Below are 18,982 nucleotides of genomic sequence, written 5' to 3' on the forward strand. Positions count from 1 at the left end.
TCGGGATCCTCAGCCTCCAGCCCCAGTCTTGACCACCGCCCCCACCCCCCGGAACTCCATATGCTGACCTGACCGCCCAGGAGGACCCCCCACCTCAGAGGGCGCCGCCATCCACTGCTCTGCTGCCGCTCAAGCCACACCCGGGGCCAGGCTAACCCTGCCCTACTTCCAAGTCATCCTCTCCCCAGGCCAAGCTCACAGCAGCCAGAGGGCGCCTGATGCCTCACTGCCACACACACACACACACACACACACACACACACACACACACACACTCACTCACTCTCTCTCTCTCTCTCTCTCTCTCTCTCTTCTCTCCCTCTCTTTCTCTGGGATCTGATCCTCCCCAGACGCCTCACACCCTCCAGCCCAGCCCACCTCTGCGACTCTCAAAGCTGCCACTCAAGCTGCTCGTCTGACCAGAATGCTCTCCTGCGTTGTAATGCAGAGGTGGCTTGCAGGCCATCACGGTCACCCAGTCCTGTTCCCCTGTCCCCACTCTGCCCAACGCGTCACACTAGCCTGACTTAAGAGCAGGTGACCTGGCCAGAGAGGTTGCTAGAAGTGGCCTCCCCTCCCTGCTGGTCGTCTCTCCTGGTCAAGGATGCCTCACGGATAGCAGGCAGTCCCGGGAAGGAGTGGCCAGCACCCCAGCCAGCCCCAGAAGAAGGTGAACAGGGCAGAGCAGGTATGGCCTCCCCATCCCACCTGCTCGAACAGCCCACGAGCAGCGAGGCCAAGGCCTGCCAGCAGAGGGCGGGGGGTGCCCCCAGGGTGGTGGGGCCTTACCTTGCGGCCCTGGGCATTGTCCGGAAGGTAGCACTGACGGGGAAAGCCCCTGGCGGTGAATGGTTTCCCGGGATTGGGGTGCTCTGGGCCCTGCAGGAGGAACACAGACACAAGGAGGCGGGGTACCCTGAGAGGGGCCCAGCAGCTGCAGAGGCCCTCGCAGCCCGGCCCGCCCTTCACCTCCCTAGCCAGAGCTTTGTCTGCACTCAAGTGACCAAACAGATCGCTGTCTCAAATCTTGCCCCTCAGAGACCCAACATGATGTGGCCTGCCTCCGGCGACCACCTTCCCTGACCCCACGCCATTTGGCTTGGCATCACACACTCCTGCAAATGTCCTGATGAGACTGGAATTCATCAAAGGCTGGGGCTCCCATTCCGCTGGGCACTGGGCTCTTTGGCCTAGAAGGCCAGGCCTCCCTTCCTGATGCCCTCGCTCCTTGCTCGAGATGGTGCCACGGCGGGGCCGGAGACAGTGGCAGCAAACTGGACCGAAGGGTGGGCGGCTGGAACAGTGAGGGATCCTTGCCCGTGCCCTCTGCCACTCAGAGACACGCCACATCTACGCCACGTATACTCCACACTCCCCTCCTGCTCTGTGGTTCTGGGGCTGTCTGGAATGTTTTTAAAATTCACTACAACCCACTGAGAAGAAATGGAGGGAAACCAGGGAAAAGCATATGGTTAAACGAAAGAGGGACTCTCCATCTGTCACAGACAGGCCACCTGGGTCCTGGCCTCCACAGCCCTGTATCTTCCCCACCCGCCACCAGCTCTGAGGTCAGTCTTGGCCCAAGCAGGAGGCCTAAGGGTCCAGGGCTCCTGTCTGGGTCTCTACTGCGACCTTCTGCTCGGGCTCCTGTCTCGCTCTTGACATCAGACACAGCCCTGCCACAGGCCTGGATCTGGCCACCGAGCTGGTCTCTCAAGGACAGTCCTCAGTGTTGGCACCTCCCTGCCCTCTGGGTTCTTCCACTATCCAGACCTTCAACACAAGTGTTCTTCCTGCTTATACACTTGGCCTCCCGCCCAGCACAAGTCCAGCCAGGATGTCTCCGCCTCCAGGATGCCCTCCCTGCGTCAGGAAAGGGCTGGAGGCCATCTCTTTGCTTCCACAGCCCTAAGAGCTTGTTCCACCTCCAGACACCAGTGCCCCCGGTTCCTGGGAGCCTGAACTTGGGAAGCCCAGGCATCCTGAGTGCCTGGGGTGGGGGGGGGGAGGGAAGGCAGACTACAGGGAGAGGGGCAGGGTAGGAAGAAGTGTGCCCCACAGCGAGAGGGACCGAGTCCAGAACGGTCTGAGGAGGCTCCTCCTGTGCTGGGGCCCCTTACCTGGATGCCGTGAGGAATGTTGTAAACTATAAGTATCGTCCCACAGTCCTCATGGCCAGGGAGGGACACCTGGAACTTGAACACCTCCATCTTTCCCTGGGGCTGGGTCCCGGTTTTCTCTCCGTAGATGGTTTTGCAGGAAGGACACTGCAAACTCCCGTCCTGAGGCAGAGCAGAGCACCTAGTCTCAGCCGGTGCCGAGAGAGCACCCAGGCACGCTGTCTGGCTGTCGAGGTGGGGAAGAGCCCACAGGGGCTCAGCTCGGCCCGCTGTCACACAGCAGGTCCCTCCTTGCACAGAAACCCAATCCTGAGAGCGTCCCTGTGAAGATGTCCTACACCAGAAACTCCTCAAGCCATTTCCATCCAAGGGGTGAGGTACCAGGAGGCGAGCATCAAGTAGGAAAATCAGGTTTATGAGCAAAAGTCTCCACGGTCTAACATGTTTAAAATCAAACAAAAAACCCCGTGACCTCTCAACTGACTGTGCTGGCACCCTGGCTGGTACAGGGGTGGCACAGCGATCTGCAGAGAGGCCAAGCCGGGCCCAAAGGTCTGCCATGTGACTCAGTTCTCTCTGTCCTCCCAACCTGTCCATTCCGGCTGAACTCCACTGAAGGGAAGCAGCCAAGTATCACCTGTCACCCTCGGCACCCCCGGCGGCCAACCCCTATCCTGCTGTGAGGCCAAGGCCTACAGACATCTTAAGGTCGCCTCTGAGTGCCCTGGGGCTCACACGGCAGCAGCAGTCACCAGCTCAGATGCGACAGGATTGGGACAGGACTATGGGCAGGTTGCCCCGACCCCCACCCTGGGGTCAGACGTGTGGGCACCTTGTTTCCATTGCAGTACATGGCCAGCAGGCAGAGCAGGTGGAAGGCATGGCTGCACTTGACGAGGCGGCCCACGGCCACTGGCCCAATGGTCTTGCTGTCGGTCACATCGCTGTACCCGGACACCACGGACAGTTTCTCCATACAGATGATGCAGTCCTAGAAGGAGACCAACACAGGGCACGCTCACCAATGGCCCACTGTGCCAAAAGGGGAGAAGGGAAAGAAAAAGCCTTTGTCTGCTGAAACGCCAGGATTACGGACAATTCTACAGCTGGGAACACAGCTGGGAACACAGAGGAGTCCCCAGATTCTGCGCCCTCAGAGGGCTCACCGTAGTACAGAAGACAACAGGCAGCAGTGAGCATGGGGGACACGGGGGCCTTGGCAGTAACAGGGCACGGGCAGGGAGAGGGGACAGAAGAGGGCAGGCTCCTTAGAGGTGCCCCGCAAGTTGGGTGTCACAGGGGAAAGGACCTTGTCGGGTAGACAAGCACAGGAACGGGCATTCCAGAGAAAGGGAAGAGGATGTTCTGAAGCAGGAACCAGCACAGAGTTTGGGGAGGGCGGTGGTAATTGCAGGGGCCAAGGGGTGAGTAGGGTGTAAGAGACCGGTGGGACAGGACCAGGTCCCGGAAGGTTCTGATGGCTAAGCTCAGAGCTGGGCTTCGTCTCACACGTCAGGGGACCCTGCTGAGGTGCTCTACAGTGGGGGCACCACCAGGACCACAGCTGCGTGCAGGCTGTACAGGTGGCAGCTTGGAGGGCAGGAGGCTGGCACAGAGCGGCCCAGTGATGCCAGGTGAGCACAAGGGCAAAGACAAGGACACAGACGTATGCTGTCAAGTGGGAGACACGAAGACGGCCTCCAGGTCACTGTCTAAAGCTTTACCAGCCAGAGCTGCAGGGGAGAGGCAGGGCAGAGCCCTCGGTTCCGCATGGGCATGACTGCCGTTTAACCCACCGTCCAGAGTCCCCAGGATGCCCCATTCAAATCACAGACAAGTGGCGCTGCGGCCCCTGAAACAAGGCTCAGCACAGAGGCTCCGGTCCTGCCCAAGCAGCTATGAGGGTCTGGCAGGCCCTGTAATTACAGGAAGCCTGGCTGGCTTTCCCAGTAGCCAGAGGGGCAGGACTGCTATGGGGACAAAGCCACTCAGCCCGTGGGGAGTGCGGCAGGCTCTCCCATCCTTGGCCTCCAGGACTCCCAGGCACCAGGACGGCACAGGGACAGGAGCACCCAGAGGCCTGTGTAGGAGCTCTGCTCACTGGCGGCAAAGCTAGGATCAGAATCCAGGCCTCTGAAGTGCAGGCTGCCTCCTCCTGGTAGGGCCAGCCTCCTATGGGAGGCTGGGAGATTAAACCCAAGCACCTGGAGCACGGCCAGCACCCAGAGGCACTGTGGGAAGTACCCCCTGCGGCACAGGAAGGGCTGGTATCCTTCTCTGGCGCTACTCCTGGTCTCCAAACGAAACCAAAGGCAACATGGCTCCCGTGACACATACCTCATCTGGGGCTATCTTCAGCTCTTCGGTATAGTTTTTTATCACCTGTTCTGGCTCTGGCTTTGGAGTCCCTCCTAGAAGAGAGAAGGACAGAAGCAGTGTCCCAAGGAGTACGAACTGGGGACGCTGGATCCAGAGAGGAAGAGGATAAGCCGCCAGGAGGGACATTCAGAGAGGCCAGGGCAGGAGGGTGAGCGTGCAAGAAGAGACGGGGGAGGGTGGGGGCCGACTCGGCCAGAGCCCTGCCGGGCAGAGCCCCCTCTGGCCCCACCAGGACGAGGACCAGAGACGGCTGCCGGTCACAGCCCCCAGGAGCTGCGTGCTGGGCCTCCACCACGTCCCTGTGCACGTTCAGTCAGGAAGCTAGACGGACCCAGGCTCCTCAGGAGGACACACAGAAAAGCCAAACAGCAGCTTCTAAAACAAACTACTGTGGGGAGTGTCCCGGCAGCGCTGTTTCACTCAACTGTCATTACTCTGGTGCGAAAGCCAAGGCAGGAGAAGTTTCAGGAGCCGAACGTGCAGTGGGTGCCCACCCCCGCGGCACACAGATGCCCACTGACTGCGGATGACGGCCACGCTGACAGGGTCACGACAAACCCCGGTTTTCTCTCGCCTGTCCCTGGACTGTGGGGTCTCAGTGACACCCCAACTCTGGGAAGGAGCCGAGGAGCAGCAGGAGGGGCACCCTGGCCACCCCACTCCTCTGTGCACATGTGCATGACGCTGCACCTGCACGAGCACCGGCCCCCACGCCCCCAAAACAAGAAACTCCCGCAGCGGGCGAGAGAACCGGCCAGGCCCGGGGCGGGGTGCGGGGTGGGGGGGCTCTCCAGCCAGAGGCAGCAGCAGAATCACAAAGAATGGCAGCAAAGCCGTGCAGGGGCAGAAAGGAGGGACCAGGGAGACCAATGTGGCCTGGGAAAGCAACCCCGGCAGGGCTCCACATCCTGCCTCCAGGTCACCAGGCAGCTCCTGGTCCTAGCCTCTGAGTCCCGAGGGACCCGGTTTGAACTCAAACTCATAGCCACCAGCCTATGGCCGCAAGGACATACGAGCCTGACAGCTCCACAGCCAAGCGCCCTCAAAACCAGAGAAGGCTAGGGGTCAGCTATGAAGGGAGCAGAGGCTGGGAGCAGGCGACGTCAGGCTTGATTCTGGCTCTTGTGCTGGGACCAAATCACGTCACCTGAATCTCAGTTCCCTCACCTAAAAACAGAAACCTAACCCTGACCGAAACTGTGATTGCTGTGAAGGCATGAACCGCTACTACCTAAAAGGCAGCGACTGGCAAAGGAATATCACCCTCTCTTCCACACACACACACACACACACACACACACACACACACACACACTCCCCACCCCCCTCACACACACAAACATACCACCATCCCCCACAAACATATCCCACACCCCCTCACACACATACCCCATCCCTCTCCCCCTGCTCCACACACACACACCCCATCCCCCACAAACATATCCCATACCCCCTCACACACACACACACCCATACACACACAAACGCATCTCCCACCCCCTCATACAAATATATCCCCATCCCCTCACACATACAATATACACCCACACCCCCTCACACATGCACCCCACACTCTGTCACACACACACACACACACACACACACACACACACCCCTCCCCCACCCAGTACACATACAGACACATACACAGATTTCTAAGCCACTGACTGGTCACTGGTAAGAAAGTCAGGCCAAAGCACAATGACCACCAGCACCAGTGGCCATCCTCGTAGCTGCGACTCTACTCGGACTTAGGGAAGAGGCGTTTTAGAAAAGCCTGGTGGCTACAAGTCAGTCTCTAGAAGGATCCCAGGACCCCATCTGCCAGGACCAGCCTTGGGCCCACCTCTGGCTCAGCTCTGCATCCCATTTGCCCACCACTCGCCTTTGCCCGGGCAGCCTTTCAGAACCGAAGGTAGCTTTCCATGAGCCGTGTTTCTCAAAGGGGGCCAGCCAGGTGACCACCAACCCCAAGAAAGGGACACCTGAGCCCAGGAAGGCCAGAGGGTCTGCCAAGAACGTGTGTCCTTCCCGGGGAAGCCCAAGTATCTCAGGAAACTCCTGGCCTGCCCTGCCCGCAGACCTGCCTCTACCTCCAAGGCAGAGGAAAAGGGGAGTGGGTCAGGACATCCGAGGCCTGCCTGACTTCGGGGACCCGGGTGAGGTGGGGGACTGGGTATGAAGCCCTACCGCTCCCTGGGCCTCCGTGCCACCTGCGGGGTCGGGGTTAGACAGATGGTGGGCCAGGGTCAGAGCAGCCCCCATCACTCTGTGCCAGGCACCTCACATGTGGATTTCCTATTCCTCCCACGACCAATCTGCTAAGTGGGAGGTACCGGCTCATGAAGGGAGACACGGGCGTGAGACCCTAAAGCAGTGAGCACAGAAGCCACGACTGGAACCCAAGACTGGCTGAGCCAGAGCCATGCTCCCTGCTCACCCCACCGTCCTGAAGGTCACTGGGCTTTCAGCAGTCTGTGCGTCTCCAGCCCAAAGCTGGAGGCAGAGCCGCTACCAGCTTTAGAAATGGCAGCTTTAGAACCTACTACCCACAGGCTCCTTCATGTAAGTCTGCTTAAAACTCACTGCACCTTCCACGGTTCTGAAACCCCTTCCTCCCCAGCCGTGTGATGGGCAGCACGGTGCTCAGTGGGAGACCCCTCGGAAGTAGGCCAGATAGGGCTGGGGGCCTTTCCTGAGACACATGCTGGTCCCGGTGGGAGGGACAGAGTCACCCCCATCCTGAGCCGGCCTCACCCCATATAGAGTCACAGAGTCCTCAAGAACAGGCCCCTCATGCTCCAACTGTGCCAGGAAGATAGGAGCTTAACTCTGGGTCTTGAGTGTTAAGTAGATTCTGGGGGCCACCTCTGTGCTGAGAGCAGGGAGAAGGGCCACTGAGCCCCTCCCCTGGGGGGTAAAGGAAGCAGAGAAGGGCCGTAGGAGTCAAAGAAGAGCAGTCAATGCAGGAGAGTCAGAGGCAGCAAGACTCGGAGGCTTAGCAGAGGCCAGAGAGCATTTGTGAGCAGGAACTACCTTTCATGGACATTTTCCTCAATCTCTTAACTGAGCTGTGACTTTTAGAGGCCAGACAGGAGGCGGGAGGGCTGGCGGACTGGGGTGCGCGGCTAAGACACACAGGGAGTCCAATGGCTGACATCAGAATACTCGTCATGCCTACACGGGGTGCGAGATCAGACATGCAGAGAGGGGAGAAACGTTAGAAGGAGTCATTCGGCATGTGACGTCCACAAACCCTGGCTGAGTCCAGGTGGCACTGTCAACGGCCAGCAGGACCCACCGATCTCCCTGAGGACTCAGCCGCTCGAGGCTGCCAGGGCCTACTCGGGCGCGCTGGGCTAAGCTCCAGGCCAGGAACCAGTGAAACGCCCGGCTCATCGGAGCCCCGGCCCCAAGTTCCACAGCTAACTGTACAAGCAACCACCCAGCCCGCGCTCACAGCATGCGGGGAAGGCGGCGGGGCGAGGCCGCTTGCTTCAGGAGGGCAGAGGGCAGGAAGCCATCCCAGGAAGCCTCCTAAGCAGTTCCGGATGGGGTCTCCCTGTGCTAGGAGCAAGGAGAACAGGCAGTGACACGGAAGGATGCGGCCAAGCTATGGAGATGTGGACGGGGTCTCGAGCTCCCAGTCCACCCCCTGTGCTCCCCCGGATGTGCCCTCTTGGCTCCTGGTCACCTTGCCTCCAGTGGGGTGCTATCTGCCTCCTGTCCCCCATCTGGCCTGTCTAGGTGTTTTCAGCGCCATTGCTAGGGTGGGCGGGCAGGAATGCTGGCCCCGGGACCTGCTCTCCCACCGAGGCACCCCCAAGGCCCTTGCTCCTCTGGAGCAGCAAGGGTCCCGGGCCGTGGCCTCCTCCTCTCGTGCCCTCGGTCAGGGCTCAAACAGCCCCTCTGCCTCGGACGGAGCAGGGTGGGCATACCCACGGGGGAAAGGCCTCACTCCTCAGCCTGGTGCTCCACACACACCCTTGCCGGACTCTCCCCCCTCACCGCTCCCTGAGGACCTGACACATCGTGGAACACGGCCTGTCCTCCTGCTGCAGTCTGTAGTCCTACTACACCCTCAGCCTACTTTGCTGTTCCACAGCACCCCTACCCAGTGCCCCCTGCCCACTGTCTAGCTCAAAACCACCTCCTCCCCAGGAGAGCTCTGGGTTCCGCTCTGCCACCTTCCCTGCGGGCAGCCTGGGATAGGAAGTGGAGATCCCGCAGCTGGTGCTGCCCAACGCAGATGGGTGAGGGGAAACCCGGCCCTAGGACCTGGCCGGGCCAGCCACTGTGGCCTCTACAGAACAAAGATTCAATGTGGCAAACATGCCCAGTCAGGGACAGAAGCAGAGGCCAGCCAGCAGCCTGGGCATGGGCAGCACAGCAGAGGCAGGCAGGGGGTGCCATGGCAGCCACTTGCAAGAGACACAAAAGTGCACATCAGAAGACCACGGCTGCACCCCAGGCGCTCGCTTGTCAGGTAATGCAATGCCACCAGCGTCTTAGGGTTGAGTGCTTCTGAGCTCAGATGTGAGTCTGAACCTAACCGTCCGGTGGACGGAATAATGACAAGCAGGCACGGGGACAGAATGATGGAGGGGACGGGAATGATGCCTTAGTAGAGCCCTGGGCCTCTGTGCTGACCATGACCTCCTCCCCCAACACCCACTGCCTCACTTCGACCAGACCTCTCCCCAAGTGTCTCCTAGGAGGCAGCCCTGCCCTGACCACCCCATCTATAAGAGCCACGTCCCCTCCATCTCTGCCTCCTTTACCCGACTTAGTGTTACCTGAAAGGACTCGCATACCTGTTTTGGGGACTGCTGTCTTCCCTGCAATGAACACCCAGGGCAGGGCCCGGTCACAGGAGGTGTTCACAGCACCTGTCTGCTGGGGAACCAAGATACCCCAAATGCTGCTGGGTGGCTGCTGTGAGGCCAGCATGAACAACACTTCTGCTCCGGTCAATGCAGGACCCCCTCCCCTGAATTCAAGTCACGGACACAGAAGTCTCAACTTAAAAGCCTGCGGAGAAGCAGCCCCTGCTCTGTGGCCTGCCTTCTTGCAAGAACGTGCGAGAACCACCCCACACCCACACTTTGCGAAAGCAACATCCACTGGACAGGATGAGGTGGGGAGACACCCAGAGGGGGCCATCACATCTTCCCAACAGCAGAGCTCAGGGACAACTCCCCAAACTCCTCACATCCCCAAATGACTGTAGCAGCTTGAACGGCCACAGCTTCTCCACTCTTCTGAGAGGATTCCCGCTTATCTGTCAGAGACCCCGAGAGAGCAGTCCCTGTCGCGGTCAGATGTACAATCACTTTCTTTCTGACACCAGGGGTCGGCCCTTCGTCTAGTGACCGGGGCTCAGGTCCAAGCCTGTCCTGACTCTGGCCTTGCCCGGCCAGCCCCACTCCTCCTGGCTGTCTGGGCTTGGGCAGGCTGTGAAAGCAGAAAACTCCAAGGAGAGGGCTGGGCCATGCTGCAGCCAGGGAAGCTGTCACCTGAGGCACTGAGGCCTGACCTGGAGGTGGCTCCTTGGTGGACCTCCTGTCCCAGTGTAGATGACCATTTGCTTGTAAACCTACCCACAGAGTGCTCAGTGCAGGGAAGACAGCACTCTGTTCTCCAGACCCTGCTTCCTGGAGGCTGGCTCAGGATCTCTCCTTCCCTGACACTTTAGACTAGGGTCCCACAAACAACTACAAGCCAGAGGCTGTGTTCAGAGGAGGTGGCATCTGACCAGTGGTTTGAGTCTCCACTCCGTGCTCGCTGGGACTGAGTTCCTAAATCTTTGAGGTTTCCCCAGTGAGTAAAATGGAGGTTAAAAGACCTACCTACCTCCTGCATCGATCTGAGAGCCAAGGTGACAGGGGACATTGGAGACAATCCGGGATACAGACCAGAGAAGGTCCTCAGCCTCAAGAGCAGCGGAAAGGGAGCAAATGCTACTCAATCCCCAGACCACTTCTGAGACGCGTTTAGAAAAGTTATTACAGGGGCGCCCGGGTGGCTCAGTTGGTTAAGCATCCGGCTTTGGCTCAGGTTATGATCTCACAGTTCGTGAGTTCGAGGCCCGCATCCTGCTCTCTGCTGTCTGCATGGAGCCTGCTTCGGATCCTCTGTCCCCCTCTCTCTCTGCCCCTCCTCCACTCATTCTCTCTCTCTCTCTCAAAATAAATAAACTTAAAAATATTAGAAAAGTTATTATAACATCTGTATTCAAGCCTTAGTGATTACAGTGCTGAATGGAGCTGGGCCATATGCAGGCCAGGCCTATTCACCTACAACCGTTCTCCAATAAGACCACCACCACACATATATGCGCGTGCGCGCGCACACACACACACACACACACACACACACACACACACACACACACAGAGGTCTGACTCACCTATGGCATCTGATGCCACAAGAGGACCTAAACTCAGGAGGAACTTTCCAGTCACCACATCTTTGCTCACTGTTCTCTTTGCCCCCGCAGAAGGCTGATGGCTGAGCAGCTGAAGCAGATTCCAGAGGGGCCCCCTCTCCTGTCTTCTACCACTTTTCTGATTGGTCCCTCCATTTCCTTCAAGGGCTCTTCCCAGAATCCCACTTACAGTCTCTGTGAGCTCATACGATCCCCCCGCGGGGGCAGAGGCCACCCCATTCCACCCCAGAATGTTCTTCTGAACTGCACACCCAAACTCCCACTGCCCCCAGGACAGATGCGCCGGGCCACAACCACAGCCAGCACCCCCCACCTCTCCCCGCGCTCCCACCAGACTCCGGATCGGCACAGTGAAATGGCTAAGAACCCAGGTGCTGAGGCCTAGAATGCCTGAGGCTGAGTCCCAGCTCTACCAAGGGCTGACTGGCTCATCTTGGGAAGTGTCTGGAATTCTCTGAGGCTATTTCCCCAAGTATGAAATAGGAATAAAAGTTCATACCTCACAGAGCTGTTACTGGGAAGAAGTGAAGGAAGACACATGCAAAGCCCCTACACGATCCTCAAGAACGATCACGACGTGTTATAGCACCACATCGGCAGCCTCACACCGGGCCTCCTTCTATTCCTTCTCTCTCACGGCGCACCCAGTCACCAAGTCAGACGCTCTTACCTCCACGACTGCCACGGCTCCCCTGAGCCATCGTGTCGGGCTCCACACGGGTCTCCCTGCCCCGGGCCTGTCCCCTCGAACTCCCGCTGTCTACTACGGTGACTCACCCTAACACACAGACTCGGGTTATCTTATTCCCCTGCTTCAACCTCACGACACTCCTCCCCTCTAGCTTTCCATAACACATTGCATTTCCCATTAGTTAAAAAGTAACTTTCAGTAGCTCCCTAAACTATAAAAAGAATCTAAAAAACAGTTCAAAGATATATGGTTAACAAATGATCCAGTTGGACACAAAGCCACTTAATGCAAAACGTAACTGCAACCAAAATAGCTGCAAGTTCCCCCGAAGGGCCCCTTTCGGGAAATGCCTAAAGCATCTCAGGACAGAGCAGTGACTCAAACCATAATTGAAGTGACGTGAACATGTAAAAGGTGGAAAGGTCCACACCATCGTTCCCACTGATATCAAGCAGGACTCCCCTGGAGAGACAAAGGAGGGGCGGCCCCAGGCCCACTCGCTGAGGGTACGCTGAGGGTACGTACACTGTCACCCATCACCCAAGAGGCACCGCCCCCTAGGGAGTGGCTGCGGCTTTCCGTGAGAAGAAACAAGGTAACAGCACCCCCACCCCACCATCTCCTCCCTCAACCACGCATTCTCCCACCACCTCCGCATCCTGCCCCCTGCCGGGTGGTCTGTTCTGGAACCCGGAACCCAGCAGGGTGCCTACCTGCGAGGGCTTGCTGGACCCGGCTGGGCTTCGGCATCTGCACAGGCACAGCGGCAGGGACGCTCCCAGGGTTGCTGGCAGGACCGATGGGGAGGGAGGCACTAGGGGAGAGGAGAGAACAAAGCTTAACGTAGGAGCCGATTTAGCAGGAACAAGAGCCAGAGAAAGACCAAGATAGGAATTCGCTGGTGTTGCCGGGGCCACTTCGCAGCTTCACCCTGCATGGCTGCTTCTGTGTGAGTGAGGATTTCTGGGTTTTCTTTTAATTAAAAAGATCCTGATGTCTGGAAAGAGAATCAAAGAAATCTGAATTTCAGCACTCTTAGACCCAAACTAACCTACAGAATCTGACTGCTGAGGATGTGAAGCCCAGAGCCAGCCCCACCACCGCCACAAAAATCAAGCGGGGACGTAAAACTCCAAGCCAGGCATCGAGTGGGGGGAGCATCGGCTGGCAGGGCCAGAGCAGTGATGGGACAGAACACTGATGGGTCACGTCACTGCTGGGGTGAGCCTCCGCTTTTTACAAGCGATCAAGAAGGAAGCATAAATTGTCAAAAAAAAAAAAAAAAATGTTTTCCTGGGCAATTCAGACTCTGAAGACAATCCTAAAAGAATTCTGAGCTCACTCACTTTGTCAGAATAAGAGCTCTATGGTACCTGAAGAGGGGAAATCTGGCAGCAACTGCTCTAACAAGTACTCAAGACCAGTATCACCAGTAATAGGGCCAATCAACACCAGGAACCCCAGAAATGGTGCTCTGAAAGGGACAGAACACCATTTTTGTGGTTCCTGCCAAAAGTGCATAACCTCAAGCATGAGAAACCGACAAGCCCAAATTAAGGGACATTCGACAAAGTAACTCTTTAAAAGTGTCAAGGTTATGGGAGATAAAGGAGGAACTCCTACTGAAGGGAGGAAAGGAAGAAGAAAACAAAACTGGATGCGAAGTGGGGTCCCCCAGGATCCTGGGACAGAATGGAAACAGTGGTGAAAAACCGGTGAAAATCGAGAAAAGTCCTTGGTTAACAGGAACGCACCCACGGCCATTCCCGGGTTCTGAGGACTGCAGCATGGTTATGAAAGATGTTTATGAGAGGAGTCAAGGAAGGGAGATATGGTAACTCTCTGCACTATTTCTTAACTTTTCTATAAACCTAAAACCAGTTCAAAATAAAAGAATTTCTTTTTGGATTTTTTTTTTTTTAAATGGGGGTCTTGCTTCCCACAGTAACTATGTTTGAGTCATTCATCTGGTTCTAAGACATTCTATTTCTCAAGTGTTAATAAATCTACACGACTCTGGTTTGGGAAGAGCCCCACACTGGAGACCGGCTGGTGGAGATGGCCCGAAACGCCTGACAATCCACGCCCCCCCCCCCCCACCGGCCCAATTCCCACGTCTTCCAGCCCATCCTGGGGCACCTCGGTATTTGTCTGAGTGAAGAAAGATGTTGTTTTGTTTTCATTTCTTGATTCTTCTCCCCAAAGAGAATAACCCGTGTGGCCACACTACTCACATCGTGGCCCCCGCCTCGGCTACACTCAAGCCTGAGGGAACAAGGGACCTGGCTCCGGAGTGCTCTGATAATGCAGGGGAAGAGCCAGGCATTCAGACCACCTGCGCTAAGGTTTGGTCCCACTAAACTGTTTGATTTGGAGCAACCACCACCCCCTTCCTGGTCCTGTTTCTCCATTTGGGTTTTTTATTTTTTTATTTTTATTTATTTATTTAAAAAAAAATTTTTTTTTTAACGTTTTATTTATTTTTGAGACAGGGAGAGACAGAGCATGAACAGGGGAGGGTCAGAGAGAGGGAGACACAGAATCCAAAACAGGCTCCAGGCTCCGAGCTGTCAGCACAGAGCCCGACGCGGAGCTTGAACTCACGGACCACGAGATCATGGATCATGACCTGAGCCGAAGTCAGCTGCTTAACCGACTGAGCCACCCAGGCGCCCCCCATTTGGGTTTTTTAAAGGAAGGTAGATAATCTCTGACGGTCTTTGCAATTCTTAGGTTCTAGAAGTGAAGGAATTCCAGAAGGTAGAGCCCTTCTAGTCATGGACTCAGGCAACCTTCCGGGCCTCCCCTGTTCCTGGGTCTATCTACAAGGCCCAACCTGGCTTTCTTGTCTGGGACTATCCCCAGGAGCTTCCAAATGGAGCTCAGAATGAGACACGAGGATTTCTAGTCTTCTGTGAAGGTGAGATTGGACAGCCCCTGTGCAAAGGGCAAGGCTGGGAGGCTGGACCAAGGAAATGCATAGCCTCCTACCAGCTTCCCACAGGGTGAGCCAGCACTAATCAGCAACCCCGGGCAGCACGTGCAGTATGAGGAATGTGACACGGCTCGGGGCGGGGGGGGGGGGGGGGAGGGGGGGGCTCTGGAGACCCCGCTAACAGCACCCGCTCCAGCTTAAAGCTGTGTGCCCTTGGCCAGGTCGAGTACCCTTTCTGAGCTTCAATTTTTCTATCTGTAAGATGAGAACAATTCTAAAAGGCCCTTGGGGTGGTTGTGAGGCTCAATCCACAGCCCAGTACAAATGTCCACTGTTCCCCTGTTCTCAGAGGAGCAAAGGGGACACAGGAAAGCTGAGGAGCCGCCGGGTACCTTCCTGCAGGGCTCCCCTGAAACCTTGAAAACTGTAATACTGGAGCAAAAGGAAATGTCACACTTCCCAGTCCAACTCCTTAATCTTAAGAGGGGAAAGGAGGGACGTGGAAAGGGAACAGAGCTGACCCAAGGGCCTACAGCCAGTCGGGAGGAAGGTCCCCCTGGGACCCAGGACCCCCGAGCACCCAGGCCAGGCTGAGAGCAGGTGGGAGTGCCTTTAGAGGCTAGGAGAACAGCAGTAGCAAGAACAGAGCAGATGAAAGCAAACCGGCAGAGCCATTTCCAAGGGCTATTTAGTGCAAAGGCAAGGCGCCCCAGGGCTCAGCCACACCAAAGCTGCAACAGACTGCTGGTCACGATCACTACCGGAAGTCATCAAAACGTTAAGCCACCACACCCCCTATTAAAGACGAGGAGAGTGTGCATGACACATTTTGGAAAGTTTTCCACCCCACATCATTAAAACACAAGTTTTGGTGCTTAAAGGGATAAAGTTCAGCTACTAGGAAATTTTCTTAAACCCAGCAGCTCAGTGACAGACAGACGAAGTCCCTTCTCAATGTATTACTGCCTACTCAGAAAGCCTCCCACAAGGAAGTCAGTCGGCCAAGGTTTTACCCAGGTTGAGCAAGAAGCGATGTGAAACCACACGGGTTCCCAAATAAAAACCACATGGGTTCCGTGAATTTTGATTCCACTCATTCACATGTTCTTTCCAGCGGTTACCAGTAAGTACAGCTGGTTCTCAGGCTTCCCCAGCCCATGGTGCCGCCAGCCTGCCACTCCCTGGGGAATTTTCAGTTAATGTAGCTGACAATCATTCACCTTGGAGAACCAGACCACGGCCCCCAAGGAGACCAAGGGGTCGAGTGTTTTCGATCATCCTGGCCCTGCTGGGTCAAGACACCAGGTATTCGTTACACCCCTTCCAGCCAGCTCTACGATACCCACCGGAAGGGGGTGAACTAAAGAGCATCGATACAAATAAGACGTGGGAGAAATCCTGTTTTTCCAAACAAGGATAGGCCCATGCAAGTGAACTGTGCCTCTCCCAGCTCCTGAAAAGTTGGAGGAGATAAAGATGAACACCCACCTCAGGAGGAAGGCTCCTTCGAGGCGGTTTCAACTAACAGAGCTGGCTGGCCTGGTCCCCTTCCTGGCTTACAACCAAGGCAAGCAGGGCAAGTAGCAACACGCAGGCCCAGAAGCAAAGGTAAGACCTTCCCTTCTGTAACTTGCCTGGCCTGTACCAGGGGGCCCCCTTTGGCAGTCTCTCGGGCTCTCAGGCTGGGGAGGGGGGACGCCAGAGAAATATCAGGAGAGACCAATGGGAGCCCTGTACCAGGAAAGAGCAACAAAGCCCATCAATCAAATCACTTGGCTCAATCCCAGAATCCCAGTTCTAGAACTATCTAGAAATGTGCCTCAAAATAATCTGTAAGAACTTAAGAAGCCCCAGGAGGCTCAGCAGAACTGACCTAGTAGAAGAGGCTCTGGTCCTGCTGATAACCATTCTGGGCTGGTAGACAGCACACTTTTTCCTGAAAGATTCTGACCCACTTACTATAGGGGGCCTCACAGCATGCTGGGTGGGGCTGGGACAGCCCAGAGCCCCGTTCGCTAACGCCCACGTGAAAATCCGGGGAGAAGGCCAAGTGAAAGCTCCTGTAGCCCCATTCCCAGAAAGAACTCAGGTCCACCTGCTCCCACTCCCTGAAGGAGATGCCCCCAGAAGATGCCCTGACCCATTCTCCTCCTGTCTACGGACTCCCCACGGTCATCCCTCAAGATACCACTGCCTTCCTATTACTCTGCCTTTAAGACAGCTTCAAGAACTCCACGTGTCCCTTACAGCCTGCTGTGGGGCCTGGTTTAACCCCAACTCTACCACTTGCTGGCTATGCTGCCAACCTTGTCAACCTCGGTGTGCTCACCGGTAAGCTGAGGACACCACCTACCATATGGTCACTACAAGGATTACTGACATCATTCACACAGCCTGCTCAATAGGGCCTGGCAATGTGTGCTCAGTGAATGGCAGCTGTCACCCTGTCTTATAGAAGCTGGCAGGGTCCTCTGAAACCTAGCTTTAAAAAAATGCTAGGAGTGCCTGGGTGGCTCAGTTGGTTAAGCGTCGGATTTCAACTCAAGTCATGATCTCAAGGTTCGTGGGTTTGAACCCCACGTCAGGCTCTTTGCTGACAGTTCAGAGCCTAGAGCCTGCTTCAGATTCTGTGTCTCCCTCTCTGCACCCCTGCCCTGTTTGCTCTCTGCCTCTCTAAAAATTAAATAAACATTGGGAAAAAAAATTAGCTAGAGGTCCAGGAAGCCGCTGAGAAAGTGTTGTCCACACTGGGAAGCCCTCACTCACCATGGTCAAGGAGGCAGGGATGCGGCTGGGTGATGAGCAAGGCAGAACCAAGAAGCTGACTGGCCAACGTCAGTCCAAACCAACAAGATGTTGACCCCCTTGGGGGGCAGGGCAGTCACAGGTCCACTACAGGCCCACACATCCAGTCATTACCCACCCTCTCCGGTCACCATCTCAGAAACCAGCCCCCCATCCCAGCTCCCATTTGGAATTCTCTAAATGTTCTCCAAGCCCAACACCCTCAGTAATGATCACTGACAAGGCCCCTTGTCAGTGACAAGTCTCCAAGCACCCAGAAAGCAGCCCCCACTGGCCACTCCAAGAGGTTTCCTGACTTTTAGGTGCCCCCTGGTCCGGATGGGGCACATTTCACCATCCCCCTCAAGGAGCAGAGAGCTCTAGGAGGCACTGGGCCAGACTACACCAGCATGGAAGCCGTCCTGTCACCTGATGCCACCTGCCACACACCCAGTGTTTTGTTCTCTCCTCAACCGATTGTTAAGCACCAAAACTGGGCTCACAGCCTCCCCCTGGACCACACTTGGGCTTGTGGGAGAGAATGTCCCATGTCTGTGTCTTCAGTGCCTAGCACAGAGGAGGAATCAACGAAACATTCTCAGGTGCAACATTCTCATGAGCGATGTGGCACACAGGCACACCTTTACCTGCTCTACAGAGAACCTGATTCTCCTGGCTGGCTGCAAGCATTACTGTTTTTAACCCATGTGGCAACGATCAGCGCTCAAGCACCAGAGGTCAGGGAGGCTCCATGCATTGCAAGGCTGTGGAAGGCCAGCGCCTGGGCACCAGGTGGTACATGCAAAGGAGATGACGCAGAGACAAGGAAGCAGGGGTCAGGTCTGTAGGTATTTGGGCACATCTTCCCAGCTAAGTAAAAGCAGAAACCCAAGCCTGCTGACAGGGCACAGAGGTAGACAAAATGACCCTCAAAAACATAAGATACCTGGCTCCGCCGGCAGTGGACAATCCTGGGGGCTGGTGCTGTGGTCCCAGGTGGGAGAGGCTGGAGCGGTAGAGGGGCTGGTTCCCCAAGGAGGGCGGTGCCCCACCCCAGGGGTTGGTGGTATTCAGCCTGGGTGCAGACCTAGCCCCAGAGAGTGAGGGCTTATTGTACGGGGCAAAGGCCTGGTGGGTCCCAAAGACAATGGCGGTCCTGTGGGGGGGCTGGGGGACAGGGTAAGCCGGGAGGTTGGTCATGGAGTGGCGGTAGCGGCCCGACACGGGGCCAGTTCCACCACCACTGAGGCACTGATGGCAAGAGCAGGCGACTCCCATGTGGCCCGGCGGGGCAATGATGGTGGTCACCGGGTATGGGGGTCCTGCTTGGCGCCGCACACTACGGCAGAAGCTCGAAGTCTTATTGGTCTGCGTGTGGGTGGCGTAGTTGACGGTATAGTTGTACCCCAGGGGAGCCAAGTCCACAAGATGGTTGCCCCTGGCCACCTGCTGCTCCAGGAAGTCACAGACACTGGCTTCATATGCTGTCCAGGAGCCATCGTCACTCAGCCACTCCCAGACGATGCCCCGGCCCGGGGCTGAATGTTGGGGGAACAGATGCCTCCGCACAGCCCGCATGGTACCTGTTTGAAAAGGAGGAGGACACGTAAATGGCTAATCTGCTA

At 56.6% G+C, this 18,982-nt stretch overlaps 1 protein-coding gene across 3 annotated transcripts in view; it reads right to left on the reverse strand.

Annotated features, from left to right (window-relative positions):
• DTX2 (deltex E3 ubiquitin ligase 2) overlaps positions 1 to 18,982 on the reverse strand; it is a 36,651-nt gene that overhangs the window by 983 nt on the left and 16,686 nt on the right. For 2 of the 3 annotated variants that reach the window (XM_025923327.2, XM_086692015.1), the window contains exons 4-10: positions 18,304 to 18,940; positions 12,352 to 12,452; positions 7,536 to 7,676; positions 4,458 to 4,531; positions 2,953 to 3,111; positions 2,121 to 2,282; positions 790 to 879 (exon numbers count right to left, since the gene is read on the reverse strand). In XM_025923327.2, coding sequence (XP_025779112.1) covers positions 790 to 879; positions 2,121 to 2,282; positions 2,953 to 3,111; positions 4,458 to 4,531; positions 7,536 to 7,676; positions 12,352 to 12,452; positions 18,304 to 18,940 — 1,364 coding nt within the window. The remainder of the gene's footprint in view (positions 1 to 789; positions 880 to 2,120; positions 2,283 to 2,952; positions 3,112 to 4,457; positions 4,532 to 7,535; positions 7,677 to 12,351; positions 12,453 to 18,303; positions 18,941 to 18,982) is intronic. The other variant, XM_025923328.2, reaches the window with a different exon arrangement.

The sequence above is a fragment of the Puma concolor genome, chromosome E3, assembly GCF_028749965.1.
Source record: "Puma concolor isolate L17-30 chromosome E3, mPumCon1.1.hap2, whole genome shotgun sequence".
NCBI classification, from domain to species: domain Eukaryota; kingdom Metazoa; phylum Chordata; class Mammalia; order Carnivora; family Felidae; genus Puma; species Puma concolor.